Genomic DNA, 26,739 nt, shown 5'->3' with positions numbered 1-26,739 from the left:
TGACTAACCTTGTTGCCAGCGACCGTTCTTTTGATGCCGGCCCACAATCTTACTCCTACCCGCCAACAGAAATACAGCACTCCTTCTGGCACGCTCGGAGCGCTACTGCGCATGCGCGGCCATTTCCAAGACATCAGCAGCGTCACTTTTTACCATCGCGCGTGTGCAGACGTCCTGGCGCATATTTCCAGCGCAGAATGCAGGCTGCACCCCCCCCCTCCCCGAGGCGACTGGCAACGCTGCGCGGTGGCAGAGAACAGCGAAACAGCGGCAAAAGTAGGGTGTAATGAAGTAGCGCGACTCTGGTAAGTACGCTAGAAAATGGGCTCGGGGACAATTGAGCCCTTGGGCGCACAATCTAAGCTGACATGCCAGTGCAATGCTGAGGGAGAGCTGTTTTTCAGATGAGGCGTTAAAGCAAGGCCTCATCTGCCCCCTCAGGTGGATGTAAATGATCCCATGGCATTGTTCGAAGAAGAGCAGGGGAATTTTCCTGCTTTCCTGAACAACATTTATTCTTCAAACACCTAAAAAAAAACAGATCACCTGTCAATTTACTTTGCCAGGTGTGGGACCGAGTTGGGCCCAAATTGGCTGTTGCATTTCCTACGTTACAAAGTACTTAATTGACTCTAAAGCACTTTGGCACATCCTAAGGTCGTGAAAGGCGCTATATAAATGCAAGTTTGTTCTTTAATAAACCCTATGAACAATTTGCAATCCCTCCATGGCCTCGCTATCTCTCTCATCTCCTCTGGCCCTACAACCCACCGAGATCTCCACTCCTCTGGCTTCTTGAGCATCCCAGATTTTAATCGCTCCACCCGAAACCCCTCGCCCTCTCTACCTCTCTCCTCTGCTTTAAAATGCTCCATAAAACCTACCTCTTTGATCACCTAATATCTCCTTATGCGATTCGGTGTCAAATTGCACCAATGAAAGCACCTTGGGATGTTTTACTATATTAAAGGTGCTATATAATTGCATGTTGTTGTATTGGCATTTAGTTTTGGTGTCTGGAAGAGAGTGGGTATTGTTATTGTAGCATGTCATAGGGCTTTATTGAAGTATTTGCCAAAATCTGTATTGGTGGCATTTTTTTCACCACCGAGAATTCCTGTACTCTAACATAGCAATGTTTTCTCTTGCTTTAGCAACTGTTTGGCATTGAATGACACAACTGTGTTTGAAAGAAAATTTCGGTGTAGGTCATGAGCAAACTGACTTTGTAAGAGATACAAAATGATATTTAAATTTAACACTGGGGAAACTGGCTTCACTGGAGTATTCTAATTTATATAAGGAAGAAAACCCATTATCAAAAGCTTAAAAGGAACTGGATGGATATCTGACTGTAAAAGTTTCTTTTGGAAGTTTTCCAAATGACTGTTTTCCTTAATCGAGACACTCAGTTTCGTATCTTTGAGAGCGATGGAAATTGTATATCATGTTGCTTTGGCTGCATAGAATCCTCTTGTTCTGTGCTTTATTGACTGGAGATTTGAAGGGAAATTCAATTTGTGGCTTTAAAAAGCAGAGATAAGTTGTATTTTTTAATGTGATTCTAAATTTTTGGTATAATTTTGCGCTGCCATTTCATTCTTAACTCATGAAAAAATACCCGCAATCTCATTACATTTGTTTCCTGATGCATTGTTATGCTCGTTAAGGTGAAACTATTCGTGCTGGAGAATGGAGCATTTTACCCACCATCATTGTCACGATATCTTGGGTCAGGTACAATGTGCAGGTACAGGGTGCTCCCTCCATTAGACAACTGAATTCATTCATCTTTCAAAGAATGTGGAAAATCCTACCAAGGTGTTAATGATCTGACTACATTACAATATTCATTGTAATCACTGCACAGTTCTGTTGTGTGAAAAATTATCTTAAATGGTTGCACTACTAATTGGAAAATTAGCTTCTCGAATATGACCATTTTATAATTTTGCAGCCCATAAGAGTACTGTGAGCAAAGAAAAAATCCACTTCATAAGAGGTAAAAGTGTCCTCAAATGGAGATAAGTTAATGACGGGTAAGGCATCAGGTTAGAATATTGTCCTTTTACCTCTAGTTTGGGCTTTGAACCCACCAAACTAATGGTTTGAAAGTCTCTTTTCTCTCTGGTGACCGTAAAGGTATTAAATGCAATGCTGTACAGGTGCAGCGCCTAAAATCCGGAACCTTCGGGACCGAGGCCGTTCCGGATTCCGAGCTTTTCCGGTCTTTCGATTTGTTTTCTGACGTCCCGAATCTGGAAACACCCGAGCCCCAGGTTCGGGTTTTTGCGGATTTCGGAATGGTGGAAAGGGTGTTTTTGGTGGCGGGGGGGTGGGGGGGAATTCCCGCCGAAGAGCTGTTGGGGCCGTCCCCCCCCCCCCCCCCCCCCGAGGATGTTGTCGGGCTGCCTCCAACGAGGATGTCGGGCCGGCCGGTCCTGTGGAGGATATTGTCGGGCGGACCCCGCAAAGGAGGTAGTTGAGCAGGCCGGCATGGAGGCCCAGAGGCAAGAGCAGCGGCTGTGGGGCGAGGCGAGCTGCAGCACTGGGGCCCCTGAGGTCGGCGCGGGGTTGTCTGGTCCGGATTCCAGAACATTTTATGGATTCTGTGCGACCCTGCCACTGATCGGTCCGGATTCTGCAATATTCCGGATTCTCTATGCTGTACCTGTATATGTTTGGCCAGTGTTCACCCATTTTGTTGGGAGCTGCATGCAGTTCAACAGCAAAAGATGCCTGTACTTCACATAGTCGCCATCTTGGAAGCCACAGGGGTGACTAGTGTGGGGAAATTGTCTGCCCTCTTCTAACTTTTGAGAGTATTCTCCAAGAATCCATGGATTCGAATCAATGCAGCAATCCTCTGTTCAGCGCAAATAGACAATAAAAATTCCGTCTGTTTTTGGAATAGATAAACTCTTCAAGTTTGTAATATTCGGTTAGCCAAGATTTCTTTTTTTAACGTGACATTTTAATTTAGCTTTATTTTTCATGCAGGTGAATCTGTTCCCCGATATACAAGAACAGTTTATTGAAGAGCTGATAACGACGAAAGAAATCTGGGATTTAAATGTGTAAGTATATCATCATTTGAAGGGGACGAGCCAAAATTAAGATGATATAATTTTGTGATTAATGGAAAATGAGGTAATTGGATGCTAAAAGTATAATCAACTTCGTTTAGCCAATAACTTTTAAGAGAAATTCATGAGCATTGTATTGCTGAGAATGACCTTTTTATTCAGTGATTGTTCCATACAATAGCACCTCTGCAGAAAGAGTTTCCCAAACACTACTTTGGGGCCATATTTGATGAGCTAGAGTCCTTAGAATCATGGAATGATGCGACACAGAAGGAGGCCTTTCGGCCCATCGTGCCTGTGCCGGCTCTTTGAAAGAGCTATCCAATTAGTCCCGCTTCCCCACTCTTTCCCCTTAGCTCCTGCAAATTTTTCCCTTTCAAGTATTTATCCAATTGCAAGTTAATATAGAATCTGCTTCCACCGCCCTTTCAGACAGTGCGTTCCAGATCGCAACAACTCACTACTTTTTTTTTTAAAAACCTCGTTGCCTCTAGTTCTTTTGCTTATCACCCTAGTTCTGTCCTCTGGTTAACCGACCCTTCTGCTACTGAAAACAGTTTCTCCTTATATACTCTGCCAAAACCGTCGATGATTTTGAACACATCTATCAAATCTCTCCTTAACCTTCTCTGCTCTGAGGAGAACAACCCCAGCTTCTAAAGTCTCTCCACATAACTGAAGCCCCTCATCCTTGGTTCCATTTGAGTAAATCTCTTCTGCAACCTCTCTCAGGCCTTGACATCCTTCCTAAAGCATGGTGGCCAGAATGAAACACGGTACACCAATATTAGTTTTTTAAAAATATTATTTTCCTCATCTTGCTGAAATCATTCTATTACTAACCCATGCTTTGACCAAATCATGAGAGAGTGCATAAGAGCATGGCAAGGTGACTTTCCATCTCATTTTCTCTCTAGACTCTGAAGGAACATCCAGCTTCTGCGTGGTGTCACCTCGCCTCTACACAAGTGAGGCTGAGATCAGCAATGTGCATTACAAAGAATCGTAACTGTAAAACCACAATCTACTTCTGCAAAGTATGACAATAGTGTTCATCTAAAATTCGATTGTGAGAATGGAAAGAAAATTCTGCATCTACCCATAACCTTGGACATTAAACATAGAAACATAGAAAATAGGTGCAGGAGTAGGCCATTCGGCCCTTCGAGCCTGCACCACCATTCAATGAGTTCATGGCTGAACATGCAACTTCAGTACCCCATTCCTGCTTTCTTGCCATACCCCTTGATCCCCCTAGTAGTAAGGACTACATATAACTCCTTTTTGAATATATTTAGTGAATTGGCCTCAACTTTCTGTGGTAGAGAATTCCACAGGTTCACCACTCTCTGGGTGAAGAAGTTTCTCCTCATCTCGGTCCTAAATGGCTTACCCCTTATCCTTAGACTGTGACCCCTGGTTCTGGACTTCCCCAACATTGGGAACATTCTTCCTGCATCGAACCTGTCTAAACCCGTCAGAATTTTCAACGTTTCTATGAGATCCCCTCTCATTCTTCTGAACTCCAGTGAATACAAGCCCAGTTGATCCAGTCTTTCTTGATAGGTCAGTCCCGCCATCCCGGGAATCAGTCTGGTGAACCTTCGCTGCATTCCCTCAATAGCAAGAATGTCCTTCCTCAAGTTAGGAGACCAAAACTGTACACAATACTCCAGGTGTGGCCACACCAAGGCCCTGTACAACTGTAGCAACACCTCCCTGCCCCTGTACTCAAATCCCCTCGCTATGAAGGCCAACATGCCATTTGCTTTCTCAACCGCCTGCTGTACCTGCATGCCAACCTTCAATGACTGATGTACCATGACACCCAGGTCTCGTTGCACCTCCCCTTTTCCTAATCTGTCACCATTCAGATAATGGTCTGTGTCTCTGTTTTTACCACCAAAGTGGATAACCTCTCATTTATCCACATTATACTTCATCTGCGATGCATTTGCCCACTCACCTAAACTATCCAAGTCACTCTGCAGCCTCATAGTATCCTCCTCGCAGCTCACACTGCAACCCAACTTCGTGTCATCTGCAAATTTGGAGATACTACATTTAATCCCGTCGTCTAAATCATTAATGTACAGTGTAAACAGCTGGGGCCCCAGCACAGAACCTTGCGGTACCCCACTAGTCACTGCCTGCCATTCTGAAAAGTACCCATTTACTCCTACTCTTTGCTTCCTGTCTGACAACCAGTTCTCAATCCACGTCAGCACACTACCCGCAATCCCATGTGCTTTAACTTTGCACATTAATCTCTTGTGTGGGACCTTGTCGAAAGCCTTCTGAAAGTCCAAATACACCACATCAACTGGTCCTCCCTTGTCCACTCTACTGGAAACATCCTCAAAAAATTCCAGAAGATTTGTCAAGCATGATTTCCCTTTCACAAATCCATGCTGACTTGGACCTATCATGTCACCTCTTTCCAAATGCGCTGCTATGACATCCTTAATAATTGATTCCATCATTTTACCCACTGTATGTCAGGCTGACCGGTCTATAATTCCCTGTTTTCTCTCTCCCTCCTTTTTTAAAAAGTGGGGTTACATTGGCTACCCTCCACTCCATAGGAACTGATCCAGAGTCGATGGAATGTTGGAAAATGACTGTCAATGCATCCACTATTTCCAAGGCCACCTCCTTAAGTACTCTGGGATGCAGTCCATCAGGCCCTGGGGATTTATCGGCCTTCAATCCCATCAATTTCCCCAACACAATTTCCCGACTAATAAGGATTTCCCTCAGTTCCTCCTCCTTACTAGACCCTCTGACCCCTTTTATATCCGGAAGGTTGTTTGTGTCCTCTTGAGTGAATACCGAACCAAAGTACTTGTTCAATTGGTCTGCCATTTCTTTGTTCCCCGTTATGACTTCCCCTGATTCTGACTGCAGGGGACCTTTGTTTGTCTTTCCTAACCTTTTTCTCTTTACATATCTATAGAAGCTTTTGCAGTCCATTTTAATGTTCCCTGCAAGCTTCTTCTCGTACTCTATTTTTCCTGCCCTAATCAAACCCTTTGTCCTCCGCTGCTGAGTTCTAAATTTCTCCCAGTCCCCAGGTTCGCTGTTATTTTTGGCCAATTTGTATGCCACTTCCTTGGCTTTAATACTATCCCTGATTTCCCTTGATAGCCACGGTTGAGCCACCTTCCCTTTATTTTTGTTGTAGTTCATCCATGCGGTGTCTAAATGTCTGTCATTGCCCATCCACTGTCAACCCCTTAAGTATCATTCGCCAATCTATCCTAGCCAATTCACGCCTCATACCTTCAAAGTTACCCTTCTTTAAGTTCTGGACCATGGTCTCTGAATTAACTGTTTCATTCTCCATCCTAATGCAGAATTCCGACATATTATGGTCACTCTTCCCCAAAGGGCCTCGCACAATGAGATTGCTAATTAATCCTCTCTCATTACACAACACCCAGTCTAAGATGGCCTCCCCCCTAATTGGTTCCTTGACATATCGGTCGAGAAAACCATCCCTTATGCACTCCAGGAAATCCTCCTCCACCGTATTGCTTCCAGTTTGGTTAGCCCAATCTATATGCATATTAAAGTCACCCATGATAACTGCTGCACCTTTATTGCATGCACCCCTAATTTCCTGTTTGATGCCCTCCCCAACATCACTACTACTGTTTGAAGGTCTGTATACAACTCCCACTCATGTTTTTTCCCTTTTGGTGTTCTGCAACTCTATCCATATAAATTCTACATCATCCAAGCTAATGTTCTTCCTAACTATTGCATTAATCTCCTCTTTAACCAGCAATGCTACCATATTCAAATTCATCATCATAAGCAGTCCCTTGAAACGGGGATGACTTGCTTCCACGCCAAAAAGGGATGAGTTCACAGTTGTTTCAATAAAGAACCTAATATTCCAGATCTCCAGTGAATAAAGGCCCAGTTGATCCTGTCTCTCCTCATATGACAGTCCAGCCATCCCTGGAATCAGTCTGGTGAACCTTCGCTGCACTCTCTCAATAGCAAGAATGTCCTTCTTCAGATTAGGAGACCAAAACTGTACACAATATTCCAGGTGAGGCCTCACTTAAGGCCCTGTACAACTGCATTAAGATCTCCCTGCTCATATACTCAAATCCCCTAGCTATGAAGGCCAACATGCCAGTTTCCTCCTTCACCGCCTGCTGTACCTGCATGCCCACTTTCAGTGACTGATGAACCATGACACCCAGGTCTCGTTGCACCTCCCCTTTTCCTAATCTGCCGCCATCCGGATAATAATCTGCCTTTGTGTTTTTGCCCCCAAAAGGATAACCTCACATTTATCCACATTATGCTGCATCTGCCATGCATTTGCCCACTCACCTAACCTGTCCAAGTCTCTTAGCGTCCGCCTCACAGCTCACACTGCCACCCAGTTTAGTGTAATCTGTAAACTTGGAGCTATTACACTCGATTCCTTCGTCTAAATCGTTAATGTATATTGTGAAGAGCTGGGGTCCCAGCACCGAGCCCCGCGGCACCTCACCAGCTACTCTCCGCCACCCCGAAAAGGACCTGCCCATCCCAACTCTCCGCCTCCCGTCTGCCAACCAGCCCTCCACCCACGCCAGCACACCACCCCCAACACCATGCGCCCTGACCCTGCACACCAATCTCCCGTGCAGGACCCCGCCAAAAGTCCCTCGAAAGTCCAAACACACCACAACCACCGACTCTCCCCCGCCAGCCACACCCCCAAAAAACTCCAGAAGATTCGCCAAACACGACCTCTTTCCCCCCCCCACCACCGCAAATCCACGCCGACCCGGTCCGACCCTGCCACCGCCCCCCCAAACGCGCTACCACTTCACCCCCAACAATTGAGTAACATTTTCCCCACCACTGATGCCAGGCCAACCGGTCTACAATCACCTGCTTTCTCCCTCCCTTGTCCCCCAAAAAGTGGTGCCACACTAGCCACCCTCCAGTCCACAGGAACCGATCCAGAGCCGACAGACTGCCGGAAAACAATCACCAATGCACCCACCACCTCCAGGGCCACCCCCTCAAGCACTCCAGGACGCCGACCACCAGGCCCCGGGATCCACCAGCCCCCAATCCCATCAACCTCCCCAACACAACCCCCCGCCCAACAAGGACATGCTTCAGTACCTCCCTCTCACTAGCAGGATAACTCGGATGAATACTTGGCTTGAGCAGTGGTGCCGAAGGGAGGGGATTCAAATTCCTGGGGCATCGGAACCGGTTCTGGGGGAGGTGGGACCAGTACAAATCGGACGGTCTGCACCTGGGCAGGACCGGAACCAATGGCCCAGGGGGAGTGTTTGCTCGTGCTGTTGGGGAGGAGTTAAACTAACATGGCAGGGGGATGGGAACCTATGCAGGGAGACAGAGGGAAAGAAAATGGAGTCAGAAGCAAAAGATAGAAAGGAGAATAGTAAAAGTGGAGGGCAGAGAAACCCAAGGCAAAAAACAACAAGGGCCACATTACACCAAAATTCTAAAGGGGCGAAGTGTGTTAGAAAGACAAGCCTGAAGGCACTGTGCCTCAATGCGAGGAGTATTCGGAGTAAGATGGACGAATTAACTGCGCAGATAGCAGTTAATGGATATGATGTCATTGGCATCACGGAGACATGGCTCCAGGGTGACCAAGGCTGGGAACTCAACATCCAAGGGTATTCAGCATTTCGGAAGGATCGACAGAAAGGAAAAGGAGGCCAGGGTATTGTTGCTGGTTAAAGAGAAAATTAATGCAATAGTAAGGAGGGACATTAGCCTGGATAATGTGGAATCGGTATGGGTGGAGCTGCGGAATTCCAAAGGGCAGAAAACGCTAGTGGGAGTTGTGTGCAGACCACCAAACAATAGCAGTGAGGTTGGGGACAGCATCAACAAGAATTAAGGGATGTGTGCAATAAAGGTACAGCAGTTATCATGGGCGACTTTAAATCTACATATTGATTGATTGGGCGAACCAAACTGGTAACAATACGATGGAGCATGGCGGCGAGGAAGATTGAGAAGGGGGTTGGAGCCCTGTTTGACCCCGGTCCGGACGTGGATTGGGTCTGTAATGGATCCGTTGGTAAGGATCACGGCCTACATGTCATTGTGAAGCAGGCGAAGGATGTTGACAAACTTTTGGGGGCATCCGAAACGGAGGAGGATGCTCCATCGACCCTCACGGTTGACAGTGTCAAAGGCCTTTGTAAGATCTAAGAAGGCCGTGTATAAGGGCTGGCGCTGCTCCCTGCATTATAAGTGCTTGCCCCCACCCCATTGCCTTCTCATTCCATTCTGCCTATCTTTTTGAAATGTCAAGTGCCCTGGAATATTTATTTCCCAACCTTGGTCACCTTGCAACCACTTATCTCTCATGGCTGGGTCAAAGCTATTTATCTCTCTTTGTGCCAATAATTCGTCTGTCTTGTTATGAATGCTTCGTTCATTCAATGAAGCGCCTTAATTTTAACTTTTTATTATTATTCCCTGCTTTCGCCTTATTTGTTGATGCACTATGACCGTTAAATTCTCTGTCCTTTCCTGACGCTGCTTATCTTTGACCATAATGAATTGTTCATAGCCATCCAATCAGAGAAGGCGAGGTAAGACACCAAATAGAAATTGGGTGCTCTTCACGGAGGGAATGAAGGATATGACATGGAAAGTCATTTGAAGGACTGGTTACAGATTGTTACTGACTAAAGCTTTGGTTAGGGACGTATAGATCTGAAGAGAATGATTTTTTTTTTAAATGAGGAAATGGCATTTTGCAAGGTACCAAATCCTCAGGATGGTTATAGCCTTCTCTGAAATTTGCATCGATTTCCATGGAATGCATTATCTTCCCCTTCCATCGCTTCTCCGAGCATTGACTAAATCACACTTAATGGAGGGTTTTGCCCTTCCATTTGACAAAGATCGGAAGCTACTTGTGACTTTACATCAATTGTGTACCAACACTTGTTCCGCCCTTGTTTTCAGCTTGTGCAACCACCTCCTGGAAAATCCTGATTATCCGAAGAAAAATGTAATTTTCACACACACCAGCAGTTTGCTCGAAAGTAATGAAGAGGTAACTTGGCTTATTCTTGCCATTTCATATGGAATATTCTTTTACTCCAAATGCTGTAGCGAAGCTGGGTTTGACTATTGTGCAACAGTTTTGTCTCCTGTCACGAGAGAGAGGGGCACGGCATTGAGAGAGCCGAACTTGCAGTGTTGTGGCTATGGGAATGGGTATCGGGTTAGGGTAAGCTTTCACGGACTAGAATTACATATAACACATTGCTTACTTTAGGTTTTCTTTATTATTCTGCTCTTATTAATAATAGGTTTCAAGTTGATGGGAAAAACCAGAGTACAAAGTTAGCTACATCAGTAACGTGCTGCTTGGGTCCATTTTCCTTCAGGTACTAGATAAAGTCATGTGAACAATTGCTACACCCTAATGTGTTTCTGCATGCCTGTGTTTTCTATTTCAATAGAAACCGAAGATGGATTTTTTTGACTTTTCAAAGCTCACTCTTGTGAACCAACAGTGTTTTACTCAGGCTTCTGACCTCCTTATGGCAGATTTCAAAATGTTAAACAGTCAAGACATCAAATGGGCTTTACATGAGCTCAAGGGACACTATGCAATCACCCGCAAGGTTTGTGCTGCCAGGTGCTACTTGTTTTTTTTCCTACTCCTTTTCAACTTGGTTTCTTTATTGATTGCTTCTATAAATGTATGGCTTGAGGTGTGATGTAGATTGGAGGTTCAGGATAGCAACTTTCTGAAGTTGATTTTGCGTGCCAAATCGATTTTATTTAATGCATTCGTAAAATGAACAGGAAGAAATTGGATTTTGTTTCTCCTATTTTAGTATTTTTTCAAAATGGTCATATCTTGTTTGTTATTCATGCACATAGTCCAAGCCTGCATGCAATATGCAGTGTAAAAATAGAGTTGACTGCCTTTTCTGTCCTTCAAGTAAAAAAGAAAAGACTTGGATTTATATAGCGCCTTTCACGACCGCCGGATTTCTCAAAGCGCTTTACAGCCAATGGAGTTTTTTTGGAGTGTAGTCACTGTTGTAATGTAGTATTTGGGTGTTGCCCTGGTATTACCCAGGTCAGTTCAAATAATGACTGACTGCAGTCGAAGATGACTTAATTTTGATACGGGTTACTGGGAACTATGACTGGTTAGCTTAAAAGTTAAGCTTCTGTCATGGCTGTGTGTTTATCCAGGTAGTAGGTGAGCCATTCAGACCTGAAACAATATCCAGAGTCCATGCTGAGTGAGCGGATCTCAGCCGGGCAGTAGAAGAGGTGCTGCAATCGGTCTCGATGGCCGTGGGTTAGCGTGGTGGAAATGTCGGTCATGTTTCCTGCTTTTGATTACTATCCAGCGATCTGTGCTGGAAGGGCATATGTAAGGTCGTCAAATGAAGACAGGAGCAGGTGGCGTATTTGAGGATGTTTGACACCTGTGGGATTGTAACCCTGCAAGGTGTCCCTAACCCCTCCAGTTGTACATCCTTTTGAGATCTCCGCACTCCTCCAATTCTGACCTCTTGCGCATCACTGATTTTCCTCGCTCCACCAATGGCCACTGTGTCTTTGGCTGTTTTGCCCTAAGCTTTGGAATTTCCTCTCTCAACCTCTCTCAACCTCTCCGTCTCTCTACCTCTCTTTTAAAGAGGCTCCTGAAAACCTAACTCTTTGATTAAGCTTTTGGTCACCCGTCGCACTATCTCCTTATGTGGCTCAGTGATACATTTTGTATGATAATGCTCCTGTGAAGCACTTTGGGACGTTTTACTGAGTTAGAGGTGCTATATAAATGCAAGTTGTTAATACTTTCAGAAGAGGAAGGCAAGGAACAAAATTCATGAGTGAGGAAAAAAATATTTGGTATTGTAACAACAAAATGATGCAACAGTCTATTGTTGATATTACTTGTGTGCTTGAATCGTTGAATAGTGACCTCTAGTGGTTGAGATTGAACTGAGTGAAAGTAAGAGTGGGTTAAGTAATGTTGGAGTCAAAATTGTCTTCTTACTTTTACTAACCTCTCTAAATGAGAGTAGGGAGTATGGGATAGAGGTCGGAGATAGCAGGAATGGTATTGGGGACCGAGGATATGGGACAAGGAGTCATTGGATAGTGGGTATGGGGAAAGAGCAGGGGAGTGGGAATAATTGCATAGCTTTTTCAAAGAAACAACACAACTGGGTCAGGTGGCCTCCTTCTGTGCTGTATAATTGATACAGGGTATAGGATAGCGTAGCGAGGGGATGGAAGGTGTGGGAAATGAAATATGGGATGGGGACCAGGGGACATTGGGTAGGGAACAGAGGGTATAGTTTAGGGCTCTGGGGGAAGAGGAGAAAAATGGGAATAATTGGATTGCTTTTTCAAAGAGCCGACACAGACATGATGGGCCGAATGGCTGCCTTCTGTGTTGTATGATTCTATAGTGGAGGTGGTATTTTTGACCCTGAGCGCCATGTAGCTGGGATGGTGATTAACATATCGCCGATTTGTTCTTACTTAACCAAGCAACCTTCTGTAACTCAAGTAACAGTCTTAACGCATACACATATAGCAAGAGGAGATTAGTAGAATAAAATGGTTGTCGTGCTGCTGTCCATCGGTCTCCCATAGTGCATTAGTCTCTGTGGACTTAAACTTGCTTTTGTGATTTTATTTTTCCAACTATATTTTTAGTTTCATTTGAATAGGTAACAAAAACTAATTGTCGCTCCGAAACAATATTTTTTTTCCCTGATTTGCAACCTGTCATTCAGTAGTTTAAAATAAATGCTACTATTTGTGATTTAAGCTGTACATTGTCAGGTAAGCTCAGTTTTAAAATTTGCAAGTCATTTAGGCAGACGCACCAACAGCCACAGCATGGTAAAAACCAAGTCTCGTGAATTCCCTCCAGTTATAAAATGTAAATAGTTAGAAAAAGAAAGACTTGGATTTATATCGTGCCTTTCGTGATCACCGGATGTCTCAAAGCTCTTTACAGCCAATGAAGTACTTTTGCCGTGTAATCACTGTTGTAATGTAGGAAACGCAGCCGCCAATTTGCACACAGCAAACTCCCACAAACAGCAATGTGACAATGACCAGATAATCTGTTTTTGTTCTGTTGAGTGAGGGATAAAAATTGGCCAGAACACCGGGGATAGCTCCCCTGCTCTTTTTCGTAATAGTGCCATGGGATCTTTTACATCCACTTGAGAGAGCAGACAGGGACTCGGTTTAATGTCTCATCCGAAAGATGGCACCCCCCGACAATGCAGTGCTCCCTCAGCACTGCACTGGAGCGTCAGCATAGATTTTTTTTTTTGGTGTTCAAATCCCTGCAGTGGGACTTGAACCCACAACCTTCTGACTCCGAGGCGAGAGTGCTACCCACTGAGCCACAGCTGACCCTCGCTACAGCTATGGTTAGCTGTAGTGCCAGGACCTTTGCGGCACATGCTTTTTGTTTGTGATTTATTGATAAACTCTTGTTTTCGAATAACAAACTGATTTTGTTCTATGAACTGTGTACAATGGCTGCCGTTTTAGCTTTTCTTGTCCTGCTGATTGTTTCGTAGGCCTTATCGGATGCAATTAAGCAGTGGCAGGAAAACTCACCACAATCCAGTCAGAAAAAGAGCAGACGAAAAGAAATGAGCTCATTTAATTCAATCAGTTTCAAATTTGAACAAGGTAAGGAATGAAAGCTGCTTCTGTCTGGCGCAGCCATGCTGTAAGTCCTGACAGTTTGGATTAATGTCGCTTGAAATAGTAAAATCTAATTTGGCTGTAATTTTTGAGTGCTAGTTATATTTAAGTGAATGGGGTTGGCCCCAATTCTATTTGTATTTCAGTTATTCAGGAAAAAAAAATCCATTAACTGATTGAATTGACACAAGTATGCAGAATGCTGGGGATGAGCGTTAATAAACTGCATGTATTATACACAGCACTTCTGAATGTCTTGCATGTTTATGTACAATAAAGCGCTTGGATCTCCCAGTACTGTTCGTGCATAAGCAAAAATTAAAACCTTTCTATTTGGCCTGTTACTGAGATTGTTCCGAATGGAACTTGTGCTGTTCTTCAATGTTACTGCCAAAGTAATCAGAAATTATTTACATCTTCTCTCTTCCTTGCGGGGGTTGTCATAATGACCCTTGTGCTGAAAAGTGACGGTAACACTGTTGTTTAATTGTCTTGGAAAAACTGTCTGTTAATGTGTGGGAATGTGTCCTTTTATTGTGCTTGGCAACTCTTGTGCAGCTGTGTATTCCGTTTTAATCCCACTCATTGGGAATAGATAAAGTCTTCCAAGAACACCATTATAATGGAGGCCAGATAGTGTTACCATAATATATCTCAGTACAGCATTATCTTGTACCTCCCTTGAAGTATTTTAATACATTCATTCTGTGTGCCTCATTCACTCAACCATTTAAATGTCAAGTGTTGGCTAGCTACAAAACAACAGGACAATTTTGAAAACCTGACTAGATTTACACATGGAATTTTCCAAAAATATATGTGTATGTAGAAGTTGGAGGCCTGTCATTCGAGCTGTACGATGCATTTTTCTTAGGTGCCTTGAAAATAGAGAGACAGATGCGCTTTCTAGAACACAAAAGACGACACTGGAGATCGTATGACAAGGATGCCCTTCATCCACTAGTGCGACAAGAACAGGAGTTCTTCTATCAGAAGATGAAAGAGATGGAAGAGGTAAATGACGTGTTCAGGAGAGTACGAACTGGGGAACAGCAAGTCCCAGATGGCTGCTGTGAAAGATTATCTGATCTGGTATAAAGTTTTGTGGGCAGGTCTATGTTTTCTTCAATATCTTTTGCCCAGACGCAAGGCATTGGCCTGCATTGTACTGCTGATGGGAAGAAGCAAACCTACTGATCTTCTCAGCTAGAAGAGAGACTTCACCTGTTTATTGTTTTGTGTGGCGAAACTCCCAAATAAAATGCGAGTTCTTCGCAGCAGTACAATGCTGCTTAGCACCATATTTCTGCCTTAAACTGCATCATCTTTCATAAACCTGCATACAGTTGCATTCATGTGAACCTTCCATTCATGTGAACCTTCCATTTGGTGCTGTCATACAGACCACAATGGTGCCAGGTAGAGTCCCTGATCAGTGCTGATATTGACTGGGGTATTGATTGGAGTGGTGCAATTAATCTTGGTACAAGGTGTGGTGCCAGAGGACTGGGGACTGCTAATGTTGTACCATTGTTTAAAATTACAAGCCAGTCAGCCTAACCTCGTTGGTGGGAAAATTATTAGAAAAAATTCTGGAGGACAGGATAAACCTTCATTTAGAAAGACACTGATTAATCAAGGCCATTCAGCATGGATTTGTTACAACAAGATCGTTTCTGACTAACTTGATTGAATTTTTCGAGGAGGTAACCAGGAGGGCCGATGAGAGCAGAGCGTATGATGTTGTGTATATGGATTTTAGCAAGGCTTTTGATAAGGTCCCACGTGGCAGACTGGTCCATGGGATCCAGGGCAAAGCGGCAAGTTGGATCCAAAATTGGCTCAGAGGCAGGAAGCAAAGGGTAATGGTTGATGGGTGTTTTTGTGACTGGAAGGATGTTTCCAATGGGATTCCGCAGGGATCAGTACTAGGTCCCTTGCTCTTTGTGGTATATATCAATGATTTGGACTTGAATGAAGCGGGTATGATTAAGATGTTTGCAGATGACACTAAAATAAGCTGTGTGGTGGTTGATGAAGAAAGCTGTGGACTGCAGGAAGATATCAATGCACTGGTCAGGTGGGCAGAACAGTGGCAAATGGAATTCAATCTGAGAAGTGTGAGTTAATACATTTAGAAAGGGCTAACAAGGCAAGGGAATGCACATTAAATGGTAGGACACTGAGGGACATAGTCTTAGGATAAGGGGTAGGCCATTTAGGACTGAGATGAGGAGAAACTTCTTCACTCAGAGTTGTTAACCTGTGGAATTCCCTGCCGCAGGGAGTTGTTGATGCCAGTTCGCTGGATGTATTCAAGAGGGAGTTAGATATGGCTCTTAGGGTTAAGGGGATCAAGGGGTATGGAGAGAAAGGAGGAAAGGGGTACTGAAGGAATGATCAGCCATGACCTTATTGCATGGCGGTGCAGGCTCGAAGGGCCGAATGGCCTACTCCTGCAACTATCTTTCTATGTTCTATGTTTCTAAGTGTAGAGGAACAAAGGGACCTTGGAGTGCAGGTCCACAGATCCCTGAAGGTAGCAGGCCAGGTAGATAAGATGGTTAAGAAGGCATACGGAATACTTGCCTTTATTAGTCGAGGCATAGAATACAAGAGCAGGGAGGTTATACTTCAACTCTAAAACACTAGTAAGGCCACAGCTAGAGTACTGTGTGCAGTTCTGGCCACCTCATTACAGGAAAGATGTGATTGCATAGGGGAGGGTAAGAGGAGATTTGCGAGGATGTTGCCTGGTCGAGAAAATTTTAGCTTTCAGGAAAAATTGAATAGGCTGGGTTTATTTTCCTTGGAACAGAGGAGGCGAAGGGGTGATCTCATTGAAATGTATAAAATGATGAGGGACCTAGATAGAGTGGATAGGACCTATTTCTCTTGGCAGAGGGTTCAACAAACCAGGGGAAATCGATTTAAAGTAATTGGTAAGAGGTTTAGAGGAGATATGAGGGAAACTTTCTTCACCCAGAGGGTGGTGGGGCTCTGGAACTCTGTGCCTGAAAGGGTGGTAGAGGCAGAAACCCTCACCACAATTAAGGGGTGCTTGGATGTGCACTTGAAGTGCTGTAACCTGCAGGGCTACGGACCAAGAGCTGGAAAGTGGGATTAGGCTAGATAGCTGTTTGTCGGCCGGCACAGACACGGTGGGCCGAAATGGCCTTCCTCCGTGCCATAGATTTCCATGATTCTGTGAACATTAGGTGAGAATAGATGGGCTTGGCTCTGATACATTTCGTGGTCAATTGACCCTCAATGTTCCTCTCTGGTTTTTTTCCCCCATTCTATTTCCCCTTTCACGTACACCCCTCCCCCTCGCCCATTTCATTCAAACTCATGTTTTGCTTTCTATTATATATTTTGGCCCACATTTTAAATATACATTTTAGTTGTTCCCTTGTGGCATTGCACACGGTGAGTCAGAGGATGTATGTTGCCTGGGATGGGGGACAGGGTTGGATGTGAAAATGGAGGAGCTCTGCATATTTATTAAATAATTTGGGAAGGATCTTCCCAGAGACAGTGAAGTAAGTATTTTTGAATAGTGTCTGGAAAATAAATAAATATTTTTGCCAATAGTAGTTAGAGAAATGAACTTGTTCCCTTACTTCCCACATTAGTATAAACAAATCTCCACAGGTAATATAGGGGAGTAACTCTTGATTTTTATTGTCCATCAGTTTAGGATGTGACTTTTTAACAGTGAAAGCCAGTTTAATATTTTCTTATTTGCATCATTGCTTCATCTAAAGTATCTACAACAGTGTCAGCTGTGGCTCAGTGGGTAGCACGCACCTCTGAGTCAGAAGGTTGTGGGTTCAAGTCCCATTCCAGAGACTTGAGCACAAAAAAATTGAGGCTGACCCTCCAGTGCAGTGCTGAGGGAGCGCTGCACTGTCAGAGATGCCGTCTTTCAGATGACATGTTAAACCGAGGCTCCGTCTACTCTCAAGTGGACATAAAAGATCCTATGGCACTATTTAGAAGAACAGGGGAGTTATCACTGGTGTCCTGGGCCAATATTTATCCCTCAATCAACATAACAAAAGCAGATTATCAGGCCATTTTCACTTTACTGTTTGTGGGAGCTTGCTGTGTGCAAATTGGCTGCCGCGTTTCCCACATTACAACAGTGACTGCACTTCAAAAGTGCTTTGAGATGTCCGGTGGTCACGAAAGGCGCTATATAAATGCAAGTCTTTCTTGCTTTGTGTATTTAAGCAGAATGTTATGGTCAAGCATTTTAAATTCAGGACTTTGGTTCAGAACGTCGTACAGTCTTGCCAAAGCTTGCTTTCTGTTTATGTGAGTGATTGTATTTTGAGGACGGAGGATAAATAAAATAAATGGTGTAAGTATTTAGAAGCATTACAGTATCAAGAATCTGCTTGATCCCAGTTGGTATCAGCACTCATCAGGAATTCTGCTTGGCACCATTGTGGTCTGTGCGACAGCACAAAATGGAAGGTGCACAAGAATGCAACTGTATGTGGGTTTATGAAAGATGATGCAGTTTAAGTCAGAAATATGATTCTAAACAACACTACTGTGAAGATCCATGAAGGTAGCAGGACAGGTAGATAAGGTGGTTAAGAGGGCACATGGGATATAGGATACACAAGGTATACAAAGTTGTTGACCTGTGGAATTCCCTGCCACAGAGAGTTGTTGATGCCAGTTCATTAGATATATTCAAGAGGGAGTTAGATATGGCCCTTGTGGTTCAGGGGATCAAGGGGTATGGAGAGAAAGCAGGAAAGGGGTACTGAAGGAATGATCAGCCATGATATTGAATGGTGGTGCAAGCTCGAAGGGCCGAATGGCTTACTCCTGCACCTATTTTCTATGTTTCTATCACAATTATGTGGGGCAGGCTTGATGGTACAGATGGTCTTTACCTGTCCGCCATTTTTCATATGTTCGCATGTACTTGCCTTTATTATCCGAGGCATAGAATTTGAGAGCAGGGAGGTTATGCTTGAACTGTATAAAACACTGGTTGTTAGGCCCCAGCTAGAGTACTACATGCAGTTCTGCTCTGCATTACAGGAAAGATGTGATTGCACTCGAGAGGATACAGAGAAGATTTACGAGCATGTTGCCTGGACTGGAGAATTATAGCTTTGAGGAAAGATTGGATAGGCTGGGGTTGTTTTCTTTTGAACCGAGGAGTGTGAAGGGAGACCTAATTGAGGTGTATATAATTGAGGGTCCGAGATGGAGTGGATAGGAAGGACCTATTTCCTTTAGCAGAGGGTTCAATAACCAAGGGGCATAGATTTAAAGTAAGTGATAGTCGGGTTAGAGGGGATTTGAGGAGAAATGTTTTCACCCAGAGGGTGGTGGGGGTCTGGAACTTACTGCCTGAAAGCGTGGCAGAGGCAGAAACCCTCATCATATTTAAAAGGTACTTGGAGATGCACTTGAAGAGCCGTAATCTACAGGGCTATGACCAAGAGCTGGAAAGTGGGATTTGGCTGGTTAGCTCTTTGTCAGCTGGCATGGACACGATGGGCCGAAATGACCTGCCTTCCGTGCTGTAAATTTCTATCATTTAGAATATTCAAAGTTTAATTTGTCACACATGCACCAGGCTGTTGCATTTAATAGGGAGTCAATCATTTCAAAACGGAAGAAAACTTGCGAGAAAATCAAGGGAAATAAATTTAAGCTGGACATTCCCTCATGGTTGAGTCAGCTCATGCGGTGAGTAACTGTCATACAGTCCGGAATTCCCCATTCCTGCTGACTTTGTTGATCTCGACCAGGGCAGTAATAGGGGTGCAATTACTAGCCTCAGCGCCTCAAGTTTACTGGAGTACTGCGTACAGTTTTGGTTTCCTTATTTAAGGAGGGATGTGCTTGCATTGGAGGCAGTTCAGAGAAGGTTCACGGGGTTGATTCCTGAGATGAAGGGGTTGGCTTATGAAGAAAGGTTGGGCCTATACTCATTGGAGTTTAGAAGAATGAGAGATGATCTTATTGAAACCTATAAGATACTGAGGGGGCTTGACAAGGTGGATGTAGAGAGGATGTTTTCCCTCGTGGGGGAATCTAGAACTAGGGGGCATAGTTTCAGAATAAGGGGTTGGTTGCCCCTTTAAAATGGATTTGAGGAGGAATTTCTTTTCTGAGGGTCGTGAATCTTTGGCATTCTCTCCCCAGAGAGCTGTTGAGGCTGAGTCATTGAATATATTTAAGGTGAAGATAGACAGATTTTTGAGCGATAAGGGAGTCAAGGGTTATGGGAAGAGGGCAGGGAAGTGGAGTTGAGGCCAAGATCAAATCAGCCATGATCTTATTAAATGGCAGAGCAGGCTCAAGGGAGCAAATGGCCTACTCCTCCTATTTTTTAATGTTATATTTAAGCAGCAGGAAACTTAGGTGGTAATTCCCGTTCCTCATTGCTATCCCGTGACCCCTGCCGCAAGTGCCCTTCATGTGCAGGCAGCTCAGAAATGCTGCACCTGCAGTTGACGGTCCAACCTCACGTAGGAATAAATTGCTGAGATACTGGAGAGTACCTGGCACCTGTGGAGCCATACCTCAAAAAGGAGTCCATGCCTTGAGTGGAGATGGGTGGGCTGGGAGCAGCAGGCGGAGAAAATCGAAAAAGCTCGATGGTTTGCAATTCACTGTTGGAGCCATACTTATACCTCTGTTTCTGTTGCAGTATGCAGATTTTCAGTTTGCTATGCAAATGAATGAAGAACAATATCAGAAGGTAAGCACAAGTTACAAAGCACTTCAAGCCAGCATATTACCGTTTGTAATCTCCAGCTTTGGAGTAGCACCAAACTTCATAAATCATTTATAAGTGACCTTGTTTTCTTTCAGAAGTGGCCATGCTGAGAAGCATCTGAATCTTCCATTCATGCATCTTAAAGCACTGATGCTGCATCTCAGCAGCTATCCGATTTTTACAGATGTGATTTGTTCTGCCTTTTAGATTCCACTTTGAAAGTAGGCATGCTAGGAACCATCCAAGCATGGGATTGTATCTTGAAATGCTGTAATTAAATGCTAACGTGTCAAATTTTTGCCGAAAATAAAACTTTAAAATGCTGCAAACTCACAAGATATTTGAAAAGAGAGATAATAAGCTTTATGTTTTGGGTAGAAACCCTTGGTCAGAAAGAGAGAGGTAGGTACATTTATATAAAAAAAAATAGAACTGACTAAATCAGAGAGAGGACGGAAGAACAGCAAAAACATGTTTTTATTTTCAGCGCCAGTTCTATAAAGGGCCTCCACTATCATCTAGTTATGACAAAAGGGTGAAGCCCAAAATGTTAAGCTGTTTTTTTCTCTCTCCAGATGCTGGTGGAGCTGCTGTGTATTTCCAGCATTTTAAAATGTTGCTCCTTTATGGATTTTTATCTTCAGTTTAAAATGGCATTTATATGTTTGTGCTTTTCCTGTTCCTTCAAAAACCTTCTGAACGATTTGCACAATATGTCTGGTCAATTAAGAGTATTGAGTGCCTGATGTCGTCTGATTCCAGCAGGCAAAAATGGAATCAAGTATTTACTGTGTGCATTTCTAAAGCACAAGCCTATTGGAAATCTTAAGGACCCAGAAATTGGGCCACGTAACACCCGTTTTCTCAGACACTTCGCGGATTTCTAAGATCCCCAAAATGGCGGACAGGAAGTGCGTGCGTGCCAACCCTCCAACTCTCTTTCCCCCTTTTCCCCCACCCAGTCAAGAATTCCCACCCAGGCCTTCGCTTTCCTGTGGGCTGCTGCTGCACTAGTTGCGGCAAAATCTTCGCCCCTGTTCTCCACTCCTCCCGCAGCATCATCTCCATTCTGATGAGGCCTGAAACCCAATATCCAGCTAGTCATGAATAAACATGGGCACTCCCTAACTTCCAGGCCAAGGCGTTTATAAAACATGTGTTAAAATTTGTGTTTCTTGCATGGCAATTTTTTTTTTCAAATTTTTATTTAAATGTTGTCCTTGGAGGGGAGCTGCAGTTCTGCAGTTTTTCTGTTCTGAGTTGATGTTCAGTATTATCCTGTTGTCACCAACCATTTATCTCTTTCATAATCCAGATGCGCGTGTCTCCCACCTCCCTCCAATCGATAAAGCATGCATCTTCAAAAAAAAGTGCATTGTAGCACTATTTTTTTCAGCTTAAATCTAGGTCACACTCTGCTCCATCTGAATGTCCAAAGTCAAATTGATTGTCGCATTTCTGTCTGGTCCAGAGAAGCCAGCTTTTAGTGGAATCCTTAATGCAGCTTCCAAAACATATTTCGGTTCTATACTCTGTGAAAGTGCTTCAGTAATTATGTTCATGAAAGCCATGGGATATAGAGAAACTGTGTGTATTTTGTTGGGGCGGGGGAATATTTTAATACTGGAATTTGGGTATATTGGTACAGCTGTGCCTTGAGTGTGATCAACATCACGCCAGAGTGATTGGTGCGGTCAGTGGAAATGTTGCACATCAGAACAAACACTGTTTTGCAGAATTGACATCCTTCATCACCGCAGTATGTTCGTAATTCAAGGTGGTTTAATCCAATCGATTCCAGTTGCCTCATTAAAATTACTGGATTACTTGAATTTATTGAACATTTAAAAGGAAAAACAACGACAGATTGCCAGGAGGATACTGTATTGCACTTGAATAAAAATCTGTAATTAATCCACTGTTGCTCATTACAGGATGGACAGCTGATTGAATGCGGCTGCTGTTACGGGGAATTTGCCTTTGAGGAGTTGACACAATGCAGCGACGGTCATCTCTTCTGTAAAGAATGCCTGGTGAGGTATGCACAGGAGGCCGTGTTTGGAGCTGGCAAGGTAAGGATCAGTTTAAAAGAAATGCCCTTTTTTAAAAAAAATAACTGGCGGCTTATGCCCCCCAAGATTCTAAATGTGCACTTGGAATAAAAAGAGCTTGATCTCAGTCATCTGCCTTTTTGTGATTTTACTTCATTCTAGTTGTTTCATAAGAACATGAGAAATAGGAGCAGGAGTATGCCATTTGGCCCCTCGAGCCTGCTCCGCCATTTAATAAGATCATGGCTGATCTGATCTTGGGCTCAGCTCCACTTCCCTGCCCGCTCCCCATTACCCTTCACTCCCTTATCACTTAAACATCTGTCTATCTCCACCTTAAATATATTCAATGACCCTGACTCCATCGCTCTCTGGGGCATAGAATTCCAGAGATTTACGATCCTCTGAGAGAAGAAATTCCTCCTCATCTCAGTTCTAAATGGGCGACCCCTTATTCTGAAACTATGCCCCCTAATTCTAGATTCCCCCACGAGGGAAAACATCCTCTCTGCATCTATCTTGTCGAACCTCCCCTTTCACAGTACAAACTGTACCAGATTTTGCAGTAGACTGCATGACTACAGGTCTAAGTGATTGTGCTGTCTGTCGGCTTATTCTGTGCCAAACTACTTCTTGCCATTGTACCACATATTGTCATCGGCTAGTTGAAATGTGGTATATTCGAGGAAGCTGAACTGTAGGTTAATTCTGGATTTCTAGTGGGGCAAATGATCCTACACCATGGCAATTAATACCAAGTCTGTTTTGGTGTTGGAGGAACATGGTTTGGATGAGTATTATGTCGGCATGGTACACTGCGGATGAAGAGCAAGATAATGAACAGATTCAAGATGACGATGCTGGCATTTGAAAGGCTGGAATGCAGTAGAAGGGATATGAAGTTCACCACCTCCCTGCTCCCATGGGGTCGAGAAAGGGAAAAGCCAGCGAGCAAATACTCCTGATTACTATCCAACAATCCCATTTAGCAAGTTTGTCTGAAGAATTTGGGTGATCAAAGGGTACATTTCTATCAATGCTTCAGCAGCCGGTTAACATTCACTTTCTAGACTCAAACCTGAACAATGGCCAGTTGGTTGAAGGTAAGAAATAGGAGCAGGAGTAGGCCCTTTGGCCCCTTGAGCCTGCTCCGCTATTCAATAAGATCATGTCTGATCTGATCTTGGCCTCAACTCCACTTCCCTGCCTGCTCCCTATATCCTTTCACTCCCTTATCGCTCAAAAAATCTGTATCTCCACCTTAAATATATTCAATGACCCAGCCTCCACAGCTCTCTGGGGTAGAGAATTCCACAGATTCACGACGTGCTCAGAGAAGAAATTCCTCCTCATCTCCATTTTAAATGGGCGGCCCCTTATTCTGAAACTATGCCCCTTCGTTCTAGATTCCTCCCCACGAGGGGAAACATCCTCTCTGCATCTACCCTGTCAAGCCCCCCTCAGAATCTTACATGTTTCAATAAGATCGCCTCTCATTCTTCTAAACTCCAATGAGTGTAGGCCCAACCTGCTCTACCTTTTTTCATAAAACAGCCCCTTCATCTCCGGAATCAATCGAGTGAATCTTCTCTGAACTCGAGATATCAGAATGTGGCCCAGTGCCCGTGGAAGCGTATCCCAGGATGAAGTTGGTACTTTCTGGGAAATGTAACACACGGGTTTGGTATGGGAGAAACAACGACTGAGTCCACCACCAGAGTTTCATTAAATGGAGTGCCTAGACCAAGCCAGGTCGAGAATCTGAGCTGCAGAATGGTGAGAAGGACAAGGGATGAAGTGGCGGAGACCATTTTTAAGGGAGAAAGAAGAACTGAGAATAGAATGAGAGGAAAAAAAACAGACGAGCTGGGATTTGGGTAGCAGTGAGTCGTTTTCTGGGTTGTGGTTCTTGTGGCATTTTAGTGTAATGCAAGGTTTGCACTGGGGATGAAATAATTGAAGATAAATGATTATTACATTTATTAAAGATTTTTTTTTACAGCCCCCTTTAAAAGTTTCCCGCCTGATGTAGGTGGCGAGTAAATACAAATTTCCGTAACCAGAAATGTTAGGTAACGGACCTGATGTGTGTTGCAATGGATCATGGTGTATGTTTTTCCTTTGTTTTCAGTCCCAGCTGAGCTGTATGGATAGCTGCTGTACCTGCACGTTCCTCAATGGTGAACTGGAAAAGGTATTGCCAGAGAACATACTATGCAAATACTATGAACGTCAAGCAGAGGAGGCGATTGCTACAGCCTGTGCTGATGAACTTGTACGGTTGGTATCTGACGCACGTTGTCTTCTGCACTTCTCTTTAATTAAACAAACCTAGACCAGTGTTGGACCAGCGTCTAGCTCATGAGACACAGATGTGCGTTGCATCCTAGGGCTGATGACTATCTCACATCATCGGCAGTCCCTCTGAATCGAGGAAGACTTGCTTCCACTCTTAAAATGAGTTCTTAGGTGGCGGTACAGTCCAATACGAGAGCCACAGTCTCTGTCACAGGTGGGACAGGTAGTCGTTGAGGGAAGGGGTGGGCGGGACTGGTTTGCCGCGCGTTCTTTCCGTTGCCTGCGCTTGATTTCTGTATGCTCTCGGCGATGAGACTCGAGGTGCTCAACGCCCTCCTGAATGCACTTCCTCTACTTAGGGGCGGTCTTTGGCCAGGGACTCCCAGGTATCAGTGGGAATGTTGCACTTTATCAGGAAGGCTTTGAGGGTGTTCTTGGAACGTTTCCTCTGCCCACCTTTGGCTCGTTTGCCGTGAAGAAGTTGAGTAGAGCGCTTGCTTTGGGAGTCTCGTGTCTGGCATGCGGACAATGTGGCCTGCCCAGCAGAGCTGATCAAGTGTGGTCAGTGCTTCAATGCTGTATGTTCAACATGTTCAACGCCCTCCTGTATGGCTCAGAGACATGGACCATGTGCAGGAGACACCAAGTCGCTGGAGAAATGCCACCAACGATGTCTCCGCAAGATCTTACAAATCCCCTGGGAGGACAGACGCACCTACATTAGCATCCTCGACCAGGCTAGCATCCCCAGCATTGAAGCACTAACCACACTTGATGCCTATAACTATGCTCAGCAAGTTGTTTGATCTGAAAATATAGTATACCTGCACGATGTCATGATACTGTTCCATTTTTTTTAAGCAATTAGAAAGAAAGACTTGCATTTATATAGCGCCTTTCACGACCTCGGGGTGTCCCAAAGCACTTTATGTAGTCACTCTTGTCATGTAGGAAATGAGATAGCCAATTTTGTGCACAGCAAGCTCCCACAAACAGCAATGTGATAATGACCAGATGTTGATTAAGGAATAAATATTGGCCAGGGCACTAGAGATAACCCCCCTGCTCTTTTCGAAATAGTGGCGTGGGATCTTTTACATCCACATGAGAGAGCAGACGGGGCCTCGGTTTAATGTCTCATCCGAAAGACAGCAACCTCAAAGTGCAGCGCGCTCTCAGTTCTGCACTGGAGTGTCAGCCTAGATTTTTGTGCCCAAGTCTCTGGAATGGGGCTTGAACCCACATCCTTCTGAGTCCGAGGCGAGAGTGCGACCCACTGAGCGACGGCTGACAATAGCATATCACAAATCAGCAAGGAATATTTTTTATCAATGGTAATGCAAACCATGGAAGGCTCAAAACTATAATTGAGGAAGAGTGGATGATTTTCCTCCGAAGCACAATTTCTTCCAATAAATGCTCTTCTGAAGCACCTTGGGACATTTTACTAGTTAAAGGCGCGATATAAATCCAAGTTGTTTCTACATGTGCAGGTTAAGTTTCACACAGCACTGTGATCGAGGAGAAAGTTCTACCAGCAGAAATAATATGAAGTTTTACCATTTATTATCTGTGTTTTGGTTGGGGACTGAATGTTCAGAGAGAGTTGCAGCAGCTTTTGTGTTTGTGGTATAAACCTGAAGTCCCAGCTTCAGCACCAAAATGTTTGCCAAAACATCATTTAACTCCATGCTCTTCTGTGAATAGTCGCACGGGTTGTAAAGCTGTTCCGGTTTTGATTTTGTCTTCGGGGACCCAAAATCTAGCTCCAGCTGTAATCTGAGCCCAGAGATTAGATTGCGGCCTTTTCACGAGCGTATTTGAG

The 26,739-nt window shown here is 44.2% G+C and overlaps 1 protein-coding gene across 2 annotated transcripts in view; it reads left to right on the top strand.

The window, feature by feature from the left end:
* The window catches only part of rnf216 (ring finger protein 216), a 227,172-nt gene that overhangs the window by 51,737 nt on the left and 148,696 nt on the right, over positions 1-26,739 (top strand). For both annotated transcript variants that reach the window (XM_070901274.1, XM_070901275.1), the window contains 8 exons: positions 3,001-3,077; positions 10,062-10,152; positions 10,565-10,729; positions 13,679-13,793; positions 14,683-14,822; positions 20,497-20,547; positions 22,500-22,637; positions 24,748-24,896. In XM_070901274.1, coding sequence (XP_070757375.1) covers positions 3,001-3,077; positions 10,062-10,152; positions 10,565-10,729; positions 13,679-13,793; positions 14,683-14,822; positions 20,497-20,547; positions 22,500-22,637; positions 24,748-24,896 — 926 coding nt within the window. The remainder of the gene's footprint in view (positions 1-3,000; positions 3,078-10,061; positions 10,153-10,564; positions 10,730-13,678; positions 13,794-14,682; positions 14,823-20,496; positions 20,548-22,499; positions 22,638-24,747; positions 24,897-26,739) is intronic.

The sequence above is a fragment of the Pristiophorus japonicus genome, chromosome 15 (genome assembly GCF_044704955.1).
Source record: "Pristiophorus japonicus isolate sPriJap1 chromosome 15, sPriJap1.hap1, whole genome shotgun sequence".
In the NCBI taxonomy this organism is placed as follows: domain Eukaryota; kingdom Metazoa; phylum Chordata; class Chondrichthyes; family Pristiophoridae; genus Pristiophorus; species Pristiophorus japonicus.
The sequence above is the reverse complement of the archived record's forward strand: the minus strand, read 5'-3'. Positions and strand labels throughout refer to the sequence as shown.